Source organism: Peromyscus eremicus, chromosome 16_21, assembly GCF_949786415.1.
Source record: "Peromyscus eremicus chromosome 16_21, PerEre_H2_v1, whole genome shotgun sequence".
Classification (NCBI taxonomy): Eukaryota; Metazoa; Chordata; class Mammalia; order Rodentia; family Cricetidae; genus Peromyscus; species Peromyscus eremicus.
Genome location: NC_081432.1, coordinates 33,221,050 through 33,237,229, shown reverse-complemented (window position 1 = coordinate 33,237,229; position 16,180 = coordinate 33,221,050). Strand labels below are relative to the sequence as shown.

Genomic DNA, 16,180 nt, shown 5'->3' with positions numbered 1-16,180 from the left:
ATGAGTTTGGAGGCTTGCTGGAGGTACTGGGATGAAAGCCTCTAACCATGTTCAGTACTGTGTTTCTGTGACATTCTCCACTGCCCAGGCAGGTGGTAATACCTTATGGGGCTACACCTTCTGTGAAGAACTAGATCATCTAGAGTTGCTTTGTAACACAGGTGGTGACAGTGGCATTCAGGCTGTAGTAGTGAGACTGGCATCCAGCCTCTCTGTGAGGTGGGCAGTGAGGACCACACACTGATTCAGGCTGTAGTATTGAGACTGGCATCCAGCCTCTCTGTGAGGTGGGCAGTGAGGACCCACACTGATTCAGGCTGTAGTATTGAGACTGGCATCCAGCCTCTCTGTGAGGTGGGCAGTGAGGATCACACACTGATTCAGGCTGTAGTATTGAGACTGGCATCCAGCCTCTCTGTGAGGTGGGCAGTGAGGATCACACACTGATTCAGGCTGTAGTATTGAGACTGGCATCCAGCCTCTCTGTGAGGTGGGCAGTGAGGACCCACACTGATTCAGGCTGTAGTATTGAGACTGGCATCCAGCCTCTCTGTGAGGTGGGCAGTGAGGATCACACACTGATTCAGGCTGTAGTATTGAGACTGGCATCCAGCCTCTCTGTGAGGTGGGCAGTGAGGATCACACACTGATTCAGGCTGTAGTATTGAGACTGGCATCCAGCCTCTCTGTGAGGTGGGCAGTGAGGATCACACACTGATTCAGGCTGTAGTATTGAGACTGGCATCCAGCCTCTCTGTGAGGTGGGCAGTGAGGATCACACACTGATTCAGGCTGTAGTAGTGAGACTGGCATCCAGCCTCTCTGTGAGGTGGGCAGTGAGGATCACACACTGATTCAGGCTGTAGTATTGAGACTGGCATCCAGCCTCTCTGTGAGGTGGGCAGTGAGGATCACACACTGATTCAGGCTGTAGTAGTGAGACTGGCATCCAGCCTCTCTGTGAGGTGGGCAGTGAGGACCCACACTGAGGAGAGCTACAGTTCACCGGGAAGGATTGCAGGTCATTTTGTTTCAGTCAGTAGACGCCTAGTAGGTTAGAGATGTCTGCTTTACATGTTTTCATTAGTCTGTTAGTTCAAAATCTAGTGTAAAGTCACAATCGGTGTCACCTGATACCACTTTTCTTAAACATAGAGGAGGGGCTGGAGAGATGCTCAGTGATTAAGAGCACACTTGTTGCTCTTGTAGAGGACCCCAGATCTGGTTCTCAGCACCCACATGTGGCTCACAACCATTCATAACTCCATGGGCACCAAGCACACGTGTGTTACACATACATACATGTGGGATCCCACAAAAGCTTTCTAGTGAGATCTGAGCTTGCTTTACACAGCAGGGCTGCGTTAGGGGTTGGCTTGACCACGTGCATGATCACCAGGTGTCTGGGATGGTCTGCGCTTGGCTGTGCTGGGGGGAGGTCTTTTGCTCCACCCCTTGGCATTCCTTTAAAAAAGCCCTTTAGTAGAGACAGACGGGGCTGGTGGGTTTTGACCCAAGACCTCCCAAGCTATCCTGTATTTCTGTCTCTCTCCTCTATATTTCTATCTACATATTCCTCATTTCTCCCTGCTCAAGAGTACCCTGGGGAAAAAAGAGGGAGCTGGTCTCCTTCACATACATGCAGGCTAAACACTCATTTGCTAAAAGTAAAATAAATTTTTAAAAAATAGAGGAAAGGTGATGTTAGGGAAATTAGAAGGGTGAGAATGAGGGGATGGATTTGATTAAAACATATTATATGCATGTATGAGATTCTCAAACAATAAAGAACAGACCTTAAAAATAGAACTAGGCACTGGAATGGCAGGTGTTCTCACAGACAGAAGCCACTAGTTGGGATTCTGGGAGGTGTAGCCTCTTTCCCTTAATTGGCAGCAGTTCTAAAGCATTGTTTGCACCTAGGTTCCAGAGGGTAATTTGGGAATCTTTGAGGCTGAGTGTAGCTGAAGTTTTCCTGTGTCTACCCAGCTCCTGCAGCCACTCAGACCCAAGTAAACACACAGAGGCTTATATTACTTAAAAACTGTATGGCCATGGCAGGCTTCTTACTATCTAGTTCTTATATCTTAAATTAACCTATTTCTATTAATCTGTAAGTTGCCACGTGGCTTGTGGCTTACTGGTACTTTTACATCTTGCTTCCTCTGTGTCTGGCTGGCAACTCCTGACTCAGCCTTCCTGTTCCCAGAATTCTCCTCTCTGCTTGTCCTACCTATACTTCCTGCCTGGCTACTTGCCAGTCAGCATTTTGTTTATTAACCAATCAGAGCAACACATTCACAGCATACAGAGTGATATCCACAGCAGCTGAGTGGTTTGTAGCCCTTTCAATAAAAGGCTACGTTAGGCATTTTTTTTTGGGGGGGGGGGAATAAAAATTCCTGTTATGAACAATGTAAGTGAAGGTACTCAGCCTCATTCATAAGACGAGTGAATGTTGGGCCAGTGAGATGACTCAGTGGGTGAGGTGCTTGCCTCTGGTCCGATGGCCTGAGGTTCAGCCCCTGGGACCCACGTGACAGAAGGAGAAAACACTCTTCCAAGTCATCCTCTCACCTCCGTATGTGCACTGTGGGAGCATGCTGCTCACATGTGCATACTAAATAAATGTAATTTAAAAAACTAAAAAAGCCTAGATGGTTTTCTTTCAGTAGGCCAGCAAAAGATGCTTAAAAATGAGGAGTAAGGGAAAATATGGTACAGAAGTCCCCTGTTTTGTCACCTGCCATAAAACAAGCCTTGCTGCAGCTAGGTGTGTCCCCTTTCTTCCTAACAGGTCCTTCATATTTCAGAAGTACTTTTGTGCCACTCCCCTAGCCAGCTAGATACCAGCTGCTCTGTCTTCTGTTTGCTGGTGTGCCATGTATGGACATGCAGATGCAGCACTCGCCTCAGAGGGGATAAGACACAGTTGATTCTGGAGTCAGATATGAGTGATCATGGCTAGGAACAGTCCATGTTACCCCGGGTACCCTAATCCAAAATGGTAACAGCTTTATGAAGTTGTTGTGGTTGAACAAGGACAAGCAAGTCAGGATGCTTCTGTCAGGAAGTCCTCCTTGCTTTGCTAAGGAGAGCCTGTTAGACACCCGAAGTGCCACTCTCTGATAACCTCCTAAACTTGGTTAGTGGAACCAAGGAGTGTTAATGCATTCCAAGAGGATTTACCTAGAAATCATGGATAGTAGGGCAGACACAGGGGAGGCAAAGGACAGGCAAGAAATTCCAGCTTTCCTAGTCAGGTAGTTCTGGTCTGTCGGCAGCCTGGAGAGTCTTCCACACAGGGGCATCTTCCTGCGTCTTCAGTTCCTAGATGGCTTGGAATCGGTTTTCTAGTTTTGCCGAGATTGAATTTTTTGCTTTCTGCTTTTCTTGTTGCTCTCTTGTAGTCCCAGGAAGAACGGGAGAGCATGCTGAGTTTGCACAGGCCAGTCTTCTCACTAAAGCTCTTGGCTCCTTTCTCTCTGCTCTTCCTGTCTGAACCCTGCAGTAGGATATACCCGCTCTTCCCCTATGTTCTTTCTGTGGCTGTTTAACAAACTCTTTTCTCCTTCGTGCTCTTCTCTAGCATTTAGTCACGGAATCTCAGCTGTGGCTTTGTTACTGGGGATTGCCTTCCTTCTTAGCCAGGGTGGGCATGGAGTGTGTGCTCAGTAGAGTTCTTCCTCTCCCCAGGACACATGGATTATTCCAGTTTGGAGGGGCCAGAAGAAGTGAGTAAATTAAAAGACAAAGGGAAGTGAGAGAAAAGACAATTTCTTTGTGAAGTGGGGTCAGCATTAGGAAAGACAGTTTCTCAGTAAGAGTTAATAAGCCATCATGTGTCTGTTGTGTTTTTTGGCTCTGAGATCATAGAAGGGAAAATTTGAACTCCTTTGCCTCAGAAGTTTTTCAGAGGCTTTCCACACATTTCAAAGGAGTAAGAACCATTTCCTCACTTGCCCTCGCATACAAAAGGCCATTGTTTTGCAAATCATTAGCGTCTGACATCAGGGTCCACACTGGCCCGGTGCTACCTTTTTCCCAGCTCCAGCTGTCCTGATCTGCAGCATTCCCAGAGACCAGCAGCCAGTGTGCCCCGAAGCTAAGGCCTTGCTTCTGTCCAGCCAGCAGTGGCTCAGTTGTTTCTCAGACAGTGGCTGTCTTGTTTATAAGAACCTCTTGTAAGTTCTTGAGTGTTCTTTTGACATACAGTCTTGTGCTTTTAGTTTTAGTTAAATTTGGCAAATTCAGCAAACATTGATACCTTAAGAGAATTTTCTTTGGGGAAAATCCTGTCATTATTTGGTGATCAAAACTGTAACATAAGCAAGCACAGGGTTAGTCACATGTGTGCGGTAGCATGTCCTCAGGCCTCTTGAATGGCGGAGAATAGAATATACTGGAAGAGTCTGTAGTACTAACACCAGTAAATGCAGGGCATGTTTGAATGGGCCGTAGAGCTGTATCAACACGGCAGACTTAGGGAAGATTTTAACTTCAATACCAAACTGGTGAGGGCTTGGGTAATTGAAGCACAGCTGGAAAGTATGCATTTACTCTGGCACCCTTGAGGACGATTTGAGAGACCTCGGGGACCATTCTTACAGCATCGTGCAGCTTTTCAGTTTGTTTGATTTTTATTAAACTGATAAAACAGTGACAAGGTTAAGCTAGTATATATTTATAGGTATTAATAGCAGAGTCATTTCATTTAGGCTGTTTTCTTTCAAGAAGCTGGCCTTTCATATTAATCATCTATTAAGAGATATTTAGGAGCCAGAGGGTGGTAGCACAAGTCTTTAATCCCAGCACTCGGGAGGCAGAGGCAGGCGGATCTCTGTGAGTTCAAGGCCAGCCTGGTCTACAGAGCGAGCTCCAGGAAAGGCGCAAAGCTACACAGAGAAACCCTGTCTCGAGGAGAGAGGGGAGGGGGGGAGATTGATTGATTGATTGATTGATTTAGGAGGCTGGAGAGATGGCTCAGAGGTTAAGAGCACTGGCTGCTCTTCCAGAGGTCCTGAGTTCAGTTGCAAGCAACCACATGGTGGCTCATACCCATCTATAGTGAGATCTGGTGCCCTCTTCTGGTGTGCAGTCGTACATGCAGGCAGAACACTGTATACACAATAAACGAACCTGAGAGAGACAGTGAGATACATTTGAAAAGCTGGTTGTTTTAAGTTCTACTGTTACAGCCTTTCTAAATAGGAAGAGCTTTGATTGCTGGCGATGTGTCCTGTTGTTTCTCGGTCAGATTCTCAGACTCTGGGTCCTTTGAAGGTGGTGGAGAGATGTGCAGTGTGGCAGTGCCTCCATCCTGTGGTCTCCTCCTCTGCACTGACCTGGATGGGCATGTGTGTGCTCTCCTCCTCTTGGTCTGCAAATGCTCCTGTTCCTGCTGTCTGCAGTGTGTCTGGGCCCCGGGTTCCCTGAGTGTGCACTTGCCCTTTCTCCAGCTGCTGCTGAGACCACTCACTGCTCCACCTACCTAAGGGGTTGAACGTTGGTGACTCTTTCTAGACCTGCCGCCTTTTTCTCTTCCCTAAATTGTAGCAGTTTTATACTCTTGTTTCAGTTTATACTTTATACTTGTGAATAGTCAAGTCTACAATGGAGAGCGAGTAAGAAAGAAACTATCTTGTTCTTTGCCTTGGCCACTGGGCTTGTTCATTTATTCCTTTCCTAGCCAAGACTTGCTTAATGGCCTAGTCTCAGGAATCTTTACATGTGCCCATTATCTTGTGAGTTTTTCTGTTCAAATCTTCATATACTTGTTAATACAGGTTTTTCAAGTGGATAAGTCAGTCATTGGTAGCCCTGTGTGTATCTCTGAAAAGAAAGGGAAATTTTGATGCTGTACCCATTTGAAAATGGATCCTTAGACGTGAGATTTCTCAGTCTCGGACATCTTGGACACCCAAAGACCTTCTAGCTTGAGAAACAGAGGATGTGCTTTGAAACTATGATGCACTACCCACATATAACAGTTATTCTTTTAAGCCTGTATATACTATATGCAAAAATTACTTCAGGATTTGATTGAGTTTCATCTCTGCATAGATAGTTCAGTCTTCCATCACTCTGAATGTGAGATGCTGAGTACAGTCAACAGTTTTCTCTAGGATGGCATGTGCTTGTCACGGGTTGGATTTAATAAAAAACACAACACACAGGCTGACAGGGGAGCTCAGTAGTAGTTGACCATTGCCTGTCATGCTGGAGGCCTTGGAGTCAATTCCCAGCATATCATCATATCATATCATATCATATCAATATATGTAATACAAGAGCATATATTCCTTTTATGAAGGTGATTTATACATGGAAGGGGGAAAGAAGCTAAATATAACTATATTTTCAAAGAACTTAAATCCCTAAAGAGTTTCACTTGAAATTACAAGAAAAAATGCCTTTTGAAAGCTTTCCGTCAATAATTGAGGGTTGTTTTTTTTTTAAAGATTTATTTTATTTTACGTGTATGGTGTTTTACCCATGTATATCCGTGCACTGTATGCATACAGTGCCACAGTGGCCAGAAGAGAGCATTAGATCCCCTGGAATTGGAGTGAGCCGCCCTGTGGGTGCTGGGAACTGAACCTGAGTCATTTGGAAGAGGAGCCAGTGCTCCTAAGTTTTGAGCTGCCTTTCCAGCCCCGGAAGTTTTTTTTTGTTTGTTTGCTTGTTTTTAATGTAGTATATTTTAATTAAATTTATTAATTTTAATTATTTATAATAATTGAATAAAAATTAATCATGTTGACTTTGAAGAACAATTTAAAAATTCTTTCACTGAGAAATCTCACAGAAATGACTGAGAAAAATTTAAGATGTTATAAAAACCAGAGACAAGAAGAAGAGAGAAGATTGAATGTGGAAATTAGGTAGTGCATTGGAAGCAGTAATGGGTGAAAGCAAGGTTTGTTGGAGAGAGAGAGAGAGAGAGAGAGAGAGAGAGAGAGAGAGAGAGAGAGAGAGAGAGAGATTGATTTTCACCCACTGTGTTCTCCAAGAGCAGGCATCTTCTGAGGAAGAGAACAAGAGAGGTTCAGCATGAGGCCTAACTGAGCACACAGACTGCAGAGGGCTCCTTCAGTGAGTGTTTCAGTCAGTTGGCTGCCAGCGTGCACACCTCAGTAGTTCGCACATTGGTGCAGCCACACCGTTATAAATGCCCTCTCTTTCCCACAGTCTCTCCCCAGACTTTGTAGGGGGATTCCCAGAATACTGTGAAGTTCCTCCCTGGAGACCCTGACCAGTGCAAAGACCTTAAAGCTGTAAGAAGCGGTCAGGACTGTGAGGTGTTATTCGTCTGGGTACCACTCACAGGGTACTTTTCATGGATTGAGTGGGAGTGCTCAGCCAAGGCCACAGACACTGAGCAGTGTCTTCATCATGGAAGAGTTTACAATGAGAGACCAGGGAACTTAGTGTCAGAGTGCTTGCCTTGTGCATGCAAGGTCCCAGATTTGGTCCCCAACAACAGAGCCGATTGAGACAAAGTAAGAACAGAGAAAACCATCTCTTACATACACACACACACACACACACACACACACACACACCAAAATTTTCATAGAAAATTGAGATTATAGTCGTGAAAGGAGAATATTCAAAAAATAAGATTTCCTGAAGTGTTCTAAAACTCTTAGAAAATAGGAAAAGAAGAAAAGACAAGTTGATGGGTAGTAGAACAAAAGAAAACCAATTGATCCAGGAGCCCCACGTAGCCTTTATAGACATCCTAAGGCATTGGTGTGATAGGGAGAACGTACAGGAAATAGTGAAACACAATTTCCAGAACGGAGAAACATGCATTTCTGTCATCACAGCACTTAGGAGACGAGGCGACAGGATTGAAATCTCAAAGCCAGCCTGGGCTACGTAGGAAACCAAAGTCAAAAACCAACAGGTACAAGTTTCTGAATTGAAAGACTGATTACATACACAACACATGGTTGAAAACAAAGAGAGAGAGAAAGGCCTGTGCAGAGGTCCATATGTCGTCATCTTCGAGTCCCTGAATGAAGACAGGGACTAAAAGCCGCAGAGAAGGGCAGTTTGCGGTCCAAGTATTGAGAGCCAGTGGTCTCTGAGTGTTCAGTACCAGAAATCAGATGTTAACAGGATCTCAGGAAGGCTTGTAGGGACATTATTTCCTTAGCTACAATTTTCTGTTGAGAAGTAATAAAGATTTTTATGTACAGGTTCTTAAGCTTTTTACCTTTTTCAATCTTCCTGATGAAACTGCTTAGAGAATTTGTCCCTGAAAAATAAATGAAATCCTATCAAGGGGAGTGAAAATGGGTTTCCAGAAAGTTGGTGGATGTAAATACAGAATTACTGGAGAAACATGTAGACGGGAAAGCTGCAGGAGTGTTGCTCACCAACACTAAAGAGAATGGTTGGTTTCCTTAATAATAAGGAAGAGTTTATAACAAGATGGCTTTATGATTTGGTGGTAGGTCAGACAAGAAGAAAGGCAGGTAATAACTCCTTGAAAGACTGTTGGGAAAGTTCCCTGTGCATGGCTAGCTGTAAATGTCGTTTGCATTTCACTAGAAGCTGTTAGGACTAGAGTGGGCGTACAGGAGAGGGTAGTACAGTGGATATTGGTTGGGAGAAGTTGGTTGGTAGGAAGTTACTCAAACAGTTCCATAAGCATATTGTTTAGAAAGAAGAGTAGAACTCCTGTGGGCAAGACTGCAAGTCTTGTTCATCCCTTCAGAGTGAGAATTGTGATTTTAAACACACAGAAAAACAGAACAAAACATCTGGTGTGTGTACCTCACAGACACATATCTACTTCTCAGCTCTCAGACATCGTAAAAACATCAAAATGCCAATGTAAAATCTAAATACAGATTTTGCTTCTGTGCCGAGTGGAGTGTCTTGGTCCCCTTTAGACCACAGGGCATCTCAGTTCCTCATCCCCTCGTTTCTCTTTTCATCTCACTGTGCCAAGACACACACTTCAGAGTGGTGAGCTGGGAATGGGGAAGCCCAGTTCTTTTGAAGATTGGTAATTCTTTTTTAAAGTCTCCACTCTAAACCCCTGTGTATCTCCACAGAGCCCAACACCTCAGTACCTTTGTGCTCTGGGGCTCACATGGGAGGCTGTGGAAATCAACAAAGCACAGCTGAGACCTGACCCCACCCCACCTTGGATGCACGGAGTCCAGAGGACCTTTTAAACCCATGTAGCTGTTTGATGTATGGAACGTTTAGTAAAATAGCCTCGGTGTGCTCTGTCCCGTGGCCTGATCCAGTCACTGCCTGGGCACCTGGGTTCTCTGAAGCTAATGAGACATTGTAAGGTTGTAGACACTTGCTACCTTCCTCCTTTTGGTTTGCCCTTTGTCTGGTTGAGGGAAATTCTTTACGTTTGTATTTCTTCCCAGCCTACTTTTGTTGAGATTGTGAATTTTCTTTCTTTCTTTTTCTCTAATAATTTTTTCATACCGTGTATTTTCATCATGTTTCCCCCTTCTCCAGCTCCTCCCACCTCCTTACCCACCCAACTTCATGTTCTCTGTCTCTGTCTCTCTCTGTGTCTTTCTCTCAGAAATCAAAACAAGCCACTAAGACAAAAGGAAAAAAAAGCCCAAATGAAAGAAGGCTCCCCCTCCCCAGTGACGGAGTTCACTTTGTATTGGCCACCTACTCCTGGGCATGGAGCCTGTCCTGAGTGTGGTTGACAAACCCCGTGACACTCCAGGAGAGGGGTGGTCCCTTTGCAGACGTCACACTAGAGAATCCCTTCTGCTGTGACCTGCATTGTCAGCTGGCTGTAGCTCTGACACAGCTGCTCTCAGAGCCCACCGCCTGTCTCTTCATCCTGGAGACTTCACGGAGAAAGTCATCGGTCCCAGGCTTTAAAGTGCATCTCATAAGAGAGTAGTCTTCAAATCCCGGCTTCACATCTACCAGAAGTCTTTCGTTTCATTTGTAATATAGTTTACACAACCAGAAAGTTCAAAAGATGTTTTCCTTTGGAAAAGGTATCTAACCAGGAATATGTAGTGGAATTAAATAGCTATACTTTAAGCAACTTTTCCCAATTGGAAAAAAACCATGATTTTTATTATCGCAGTTAGGAAAATGATTTCGTTCTTAGCTGTTGTATATTATATGCAGTGGCCTGATGAGGTTTTTTTGTTTGTTTGTTTATTTGTTTTTGCTGTATAGGGAACATGAAAGGTTGTAGTTCCATTTACTTTGAAGGGAAAGGGCTCCAGAACTACATTTTAAGTATGATTCTTGAGTTTCTTTTAGGTATGTTAGCATGTTCATAGAGTCCTATGGTAGGAGGAAGTCCTTTTATATTTGTACCTAGTTTATTGGAAAGAATAAAGGTATTGTATCTCTGGCAATTACGGACATGGAATTGTGCATTTGACCTGAGCTGAAAGGACGGAGGGCAGGACTGTTCCTCGGCCTCCACTCCCTCCGCTCAAGGCATAGACCAGAAGGCTGGAAGAGAGCGGAGTGCAGGAAGGTCCTGCCTGGTGAATATTTCAGTACACAGGTTCTCAGTTGCCCTCTTTATGTTGAGTTTTGAACATACAATCTGACTTTTCTTCTTTTCAAAGATTTTTTTTTAAAAAAAAAGCTATAAAGACAGGCTACCATGTAGCATGAATCTTAAAAGTTCTTATTAATAAAATCAAACCTGAGGCCAGTTATTGGGGTGAAATGCTGGATGGTCAGAGAAACAGAACAAGCCACAGCTATCTCACCTCGCCAGATCCTCAGCTGGTCTTGTTTCCTCAGACTGGAAGCTTCTGTGTTCTTATTCCAATGGCTGTCAGCTGAACTGCTGCTAAGAAGCCTGAAAGCTTAACCAGCCAAATGCTTCTAGTTTCTGCTCAGAACAAAAGAACTGTGCTTCCTACACACACAGGCCATATCTAGTTCAACTCTGCTTAGGAACCTGACAAGAACAGTAGCTTCTCTTCCGTCCAATACACTGTACTTGCTGGGAACAGACGCGAGTGCTAGTTGCACTGTGTATGGCAATGGGAGCGCAATAGTGACTTTGCTTACCAGAAAACAACTCTTGCTCGTAGGACCAGAAACTGCATGTGATTCAACAACGTTTATGAAGGGGAAACCAACACTAGCTCGCCTTACAAGAAACACACTCTGTTTTTGAGAAAGGCACACACCTTATATACCTTTCTGCCTTCTACCATCACTCCCTGGGATTAAAGGCTCGCTTTCTGGAATTAAAGGCGTGTGTCACCATGCCTGGCCGTTTCCAATGTGGCCTTGAACTCACAGAGATCCAGAGGGATTTCTACCTCTGGAATGCTAGGATTAAAGGTGTGAGTGCTACCATTTTCTAGCCTTTGTATCTAGTGGCTGTCTGTTCTCTGACCCCAGATAAATTTATTAGGGTACACAATATTTTGGGGAATACAATACCACCACACTACCAAATAACAAGCAGGAAATGTATGGCATGGTTGAAATTGAATGATGATGCTCTTGCCATCAACACTGTGGAGGTTTTGAAATAGATGCTCCATTCTTTTTGTGACCTCACCTCCAACTTTGGTGAGTTGTGTTCATTAACTTAATGCTTCTAAAAGCCGACACCGAGACAAAAAGCACAGCAGCAGGCCTGCAGGCCAGCTCAGACCTTGGTTGGGAAGACTGCACAAGTATCAGTGGGACGCCAGTGCCTGTCCAGGCACCATACATGCAGGACATGTGAGGACGTCAGTTCCTACTTCCACAAACACTAGTTGAGTGTGGGGGAGAGGGTTCAGAATGGTACTAAGCTCTAACAAACAAATCCTTCTGGTATGTACCCTCTGTAAACTTTGATATAATACTTTTATTTATTTTGTCTTGTGGTTAGCCATGGTGTCATGGATAGAATTTGTGAACTGGATCAGTTTTCTCTTCCTGAGAGAGTGGGTGACTGTGTGTTCTGTAGAGGTGCTGTCCAGTGAAGGAGCCACTAGTGGACTCACTTTCTTAGGCACGCAAGCCACAGTTTACATGCTCAGTGGCAGTATGTAGCTAGAGGCTGTATATTGGACAGTGCTGGTTGAGAGTTAGCATTTCCCATATTCGTAGAAAGAACTAATAAACTTTAGACTGCACAGCATGTAAGTGCTGTACTGACAGGTGCTGTGTCCTTGTGCAAGAACAGGGAAGTGGCTCTATTACCCACATTGCACACTGTGTGTGTCTAGGGCAGCCGAATCCGCTGAGTTGGTTGTACCCTCCATCTGTCAGTGGGGTGCTGGGTGGTGTGGACTTCAAGAATGAGCTTTAAAGGCAGAATGGCTGTTCAAGCAGGGGCTTTTGGCTGGTGACATTGGACAAGTCATTTTATTTTTCTGAGCCTGTTTTCTGTACAGTAGGAATGAGATCCTGACTTCCTAGGGTTGTAAAGAGAATTATATTAGGTGCAACAAATGATCTTTAAATGTTAAGTAATTTACAGAGCCAGGGACATAGAAGTTCACATGTGCTCCCTGGGAGTTTTGAGATATTCCTAGCAGTAATAGTGATATTTCCTTTTTTGCTGATACCTATTTCTTTTTGTTCTTTTTTCCCTCATGTATGCTTCTAATTTTTAAGATATTTTTGTCTTCCTTTTTTTGTCCTTTTTTTCTACCCTTTAATCATTTCTTTCTTTTTGTTCTGATTTAAGAGTCCTAGATAGTGATGCCCATGAATAACCGTAAGTGGTGTGGTTCAGTAGGCAGTGAGGATGATTGCTGTCCAAGTGGAGAACCAAACCCTGTAAGGACTCAAAGAGACGGTACACCTTCAACCAGTAGTTACAGAGAAGCTGTTCAGTACACGGTCCATGTAGATAACTGAGCAGTGGAGGTAGGGTCCAGAAGCTTGGTCTCACTGACCCCTGCTTAGCACTGTCAGCACATCTGTGAGACCCACAGCTGGCAGATGCCAGGTAACCCCACAGTTCTTCTTCCGCAGCAACAAAGACGAGAGCGGGAAGCCCGGAGGCAGCAGGAGCGGGAGCAGCGACGGCGCGAGCAGGAGGAGAAGAGGCGTCTGGAGGAGCTGGAGAGAAGGCGGAAAGAAGAAGAGGAGAGGAGAAGGGCAGAGGAGGAGAAGAGGCGAGTGGAACGGGAGCAGGTTAGTTTACAGAGGATGGTAAACAGGTATCTGTGGCGTTGGTCAGCCTGCCGAGCTGGGGGCTGGCAGCCAGAAGTACTCACATGGGTGTGCACACATGTACACATTGGAAACAGGAATGACTCGACTCCTTATCCTCAAAAAAAGCTGATACAGTTTAGAGACCCTCTGAAATGAGCCAGAGTCTTGACGAGTGTGGCATGCGACAGATTTGAGTGTATGTTCACAGGCTTGGCTTACATACTATGCACTCCAGATATCTGGGTGATATTAAGTTTTTACACAAGGAAATTAAAAACCAACTGTAAGGGAATTTCTAATAAATGTTTGAAATATCTAGTGGCTGAGTAAGTTTGCATATATATTTATAGTAGTAAAGATTTTTTTTGGTATAGTTTAACAAAAAATAGTTTTTTTGTAATGCTTGTAATTTTATTATTGCTTTCTATAGTTTATTTGTAAATTTCTTAAACCATTATGCAAACAAAAAAATAACTTTTAGTTTTTTTGGCTTTCCTGTCTTTAAATTGATCATTCTTTGTTTTGAGCTTTGAATAAAGAAGAAAAGTCAATGAATGGGGACCATTTGAATAGTACTTGGATTTCAAATTTAAAGTACTTACAGACCATGATTTTAATTTCCAAATGTGATCCAGCTACTGTCCTTGACCCTCCTCCTGGACCTTGAGTGTCTGAGCCTTCAAGGGTCTGCATATATCCCAGTGTTTACTAGAACCTCCGTGCTACAGCTTACAGTGTCATTGTCTACTTCTTGACCCTAACAGTAGTGTTGATTTGTTTGCAGTGGTGATTAGTAATATTTTTATCATGTTTATACCTGAGGGGTACAAATTTGTGAAAATGCCACTTGTCAAGAAGTCACCTGGGGTGTTACTGTGTTGATTAGGATGGGAGGCTTGAGGGTGGTGTGTCACCTTTAATATATGGTGTCAGTTGTAGTTTTTCAGATTTTGTGAATGGGGGCTGGTGAGCTGACTCCCAGTTGAGAGCATGGCTGCTCTTCAATTCTCAGTACCCACAGGGCACCTTACGACTGCCTGTAACTCCAGTTCCAGAGATCTAATGACCTCTTCCTGACCTTCTCCAGGAATGCATACACATGGTATACAAACATACATGTAGGCAGAAAACTCATAAATATAAAATATAAAGAAATCTTAAGAACCATTAAAAAATTTGTGACTAGCAAGTACCCTGCATTTTAAGGATTTCTTAAAAATGGTTCTGTTTTACTCTGCTTTTTCTTTTTGATTGCAAAATAATAATTCTCTGTTAAACTTGCTGTAGTGCACATTGCATTCCCACACAGGTGTGTATAAGTCATATTCTCTGTGTTTATCGTATGCCAGGATCTTTGTGGTTTGGATAGCATGTGATTCCCCCACACCAAGTTTCCTTGTATTTTAAAGGTAGAACATAAACAAGTATAGTAACTTGATCTTTCAAGTTAGGATTTAGTTGTTTTGTTCAAAAAATATGATTTGGGATTCAGATTCCCTTTCTCAGACAGCTAAGATCACATGTCCATCACAAAGGCTTAGCATGGTCTTGGGGAGTCAGGTGTAAGTAAGCGAAAGGGACCTGGCTTTGGGGGCTCAGTTGGCTTTGTAAGATGTGGCACCCTGAGAATATTTACAGGCCATTGTTTCTCTGTTGTCTGGTATTCTCCTGAGCAGAACTGTTGGTTAACTTAAGCATCTATTCAGCCCGTGTCTTTGGCTTTTTACTTCAGGGCATGTGCTATGAAATAAGGCCTAGTTAGTAGGAGGCACCTATAGAGACAGAACCTAGTTCCATGGAGCAGTGATCCAGGTGCCCTTCCTTTGCTCCCCTTCCAGGACAGGTGGGGAGTTTTGTTTAATGTGGGGTAGTAGTGTTTGTTTTCCTGATGGAAAGGCTTCTTGTTCTAGAGAGTTATTTCATATCTAGTTCATGTTCCATTTCTCAAATGAAAAAAACAAATAATGGAAGCTTGAATGTATGCAGCAGGCTACATGGCTTGTCTTTGACGGAACTGGGTTTAGAGGCTCCTAATCTCTTTGTCCAAATAGGATGTGTACAACTTCAAGTTTGAGTGTGTTCCCACCTCTCACTTACCCCTTCCCCAGAACTGGAGCTTGAACTCTGGACTTTAGGCATGTCACAATAGCGTCACTCCCCCTGTGTATTATACTCTGTGTTATTACCTCTTCCCATTGTGATACAGATTGGTCATTTTCTGCCACTGCCATTATCAATCTGCCTGTGCACGTATGCCTGTGCACAATACACAAACACACAAACTCGTCACCAAGAGCTTGGGCCAGTTTACTTGTAGAGAAATGCCCATAGCCTATGACCCCTGGCCATATCCTTCAGACTATAGTGACTCCAGGTACCTTCGGAATCATTAGCAAAAGCCCAAGTTTGGTTTGCTTTGGTTTTTAGGTCTTAAACAGATTTGGATTTTTAGTTTTCAAAAATTACTGAAGCATGATTATTTAAAATGATGCCTTTTAAGCAGATATCTACTAATCAGAATCCCTTGACCCTAAACTACAGTTTCTGTGGAGTCTGTCTTGCATCTTAAGAGGAAGACATCCTCCTTTAAAATTGTGTGTTGGAATCGTACAGCAGTGCTCAAACACTGCCATGTATATCCCTCGAATGTGTCAGACTCCCTGCACTTCACTGGCCAGCTTGAAGCCTTTGCAAAAGTCCTCAGCACGAGATTGTTTTTAGATTAGGCCTTCACTCCTTGGTGAGTTCGCTGTAAAGCTCATTGGCATAGTGCTTGGTTACCCACCCAGGTGACTCTGATGCTTTCCTTCTGGATGTACTGACTGCTGGGTGATTTCTGTGTGACAGGAGTACATCAGGCGGCAGCTGGAGGAGGAGCAGCGGCACCTGGAGATCCTGCAGCAGCAGCTGCTCCAGGAGCAGGCCATGTTACTGGTAACGCCCCGCCTCTGTCCCACTCCCTAGCCACAGGGCCGTGCTCCCTCCCCTGAGTCAGCCAGCTGTGGTGACCATCAGACCCTTTGGTTTTGCTGTGGAA

The 16,180-nt window shown here is 44.1% G+C and overlaps 1 protein-coding gene across 9 annotated transcripts in view; it reads left to right on the top strand.

The window, feature by feature from the left end:
- Map4k4 (mitogen-activated protein kinase kinase kinase kinase 4) overlaps nt 1-16,180 on the top strand; it is a 150,703-nt gene that overhangs the window by 108,066 nt on the left and 26,457 nt on the right. For all 9 annotated transcript variants that reach the window (XM_059244036.1, XM_059244041.1, XM_059244038.1 and 6 more), the window contains exons 13-14: nt 12,961-13,122; nt 15,991-16,077. In XM_059244036.1, coding sequence (XP_059100019.1) covers nt 12,961-13,122; nt 15,991-16,077 — 249 coding nt within the window. The remainder of the gene's footprint in view (nt 1-12,960; nt 13,123-15,990; nt 16,078-16,180) is intronic.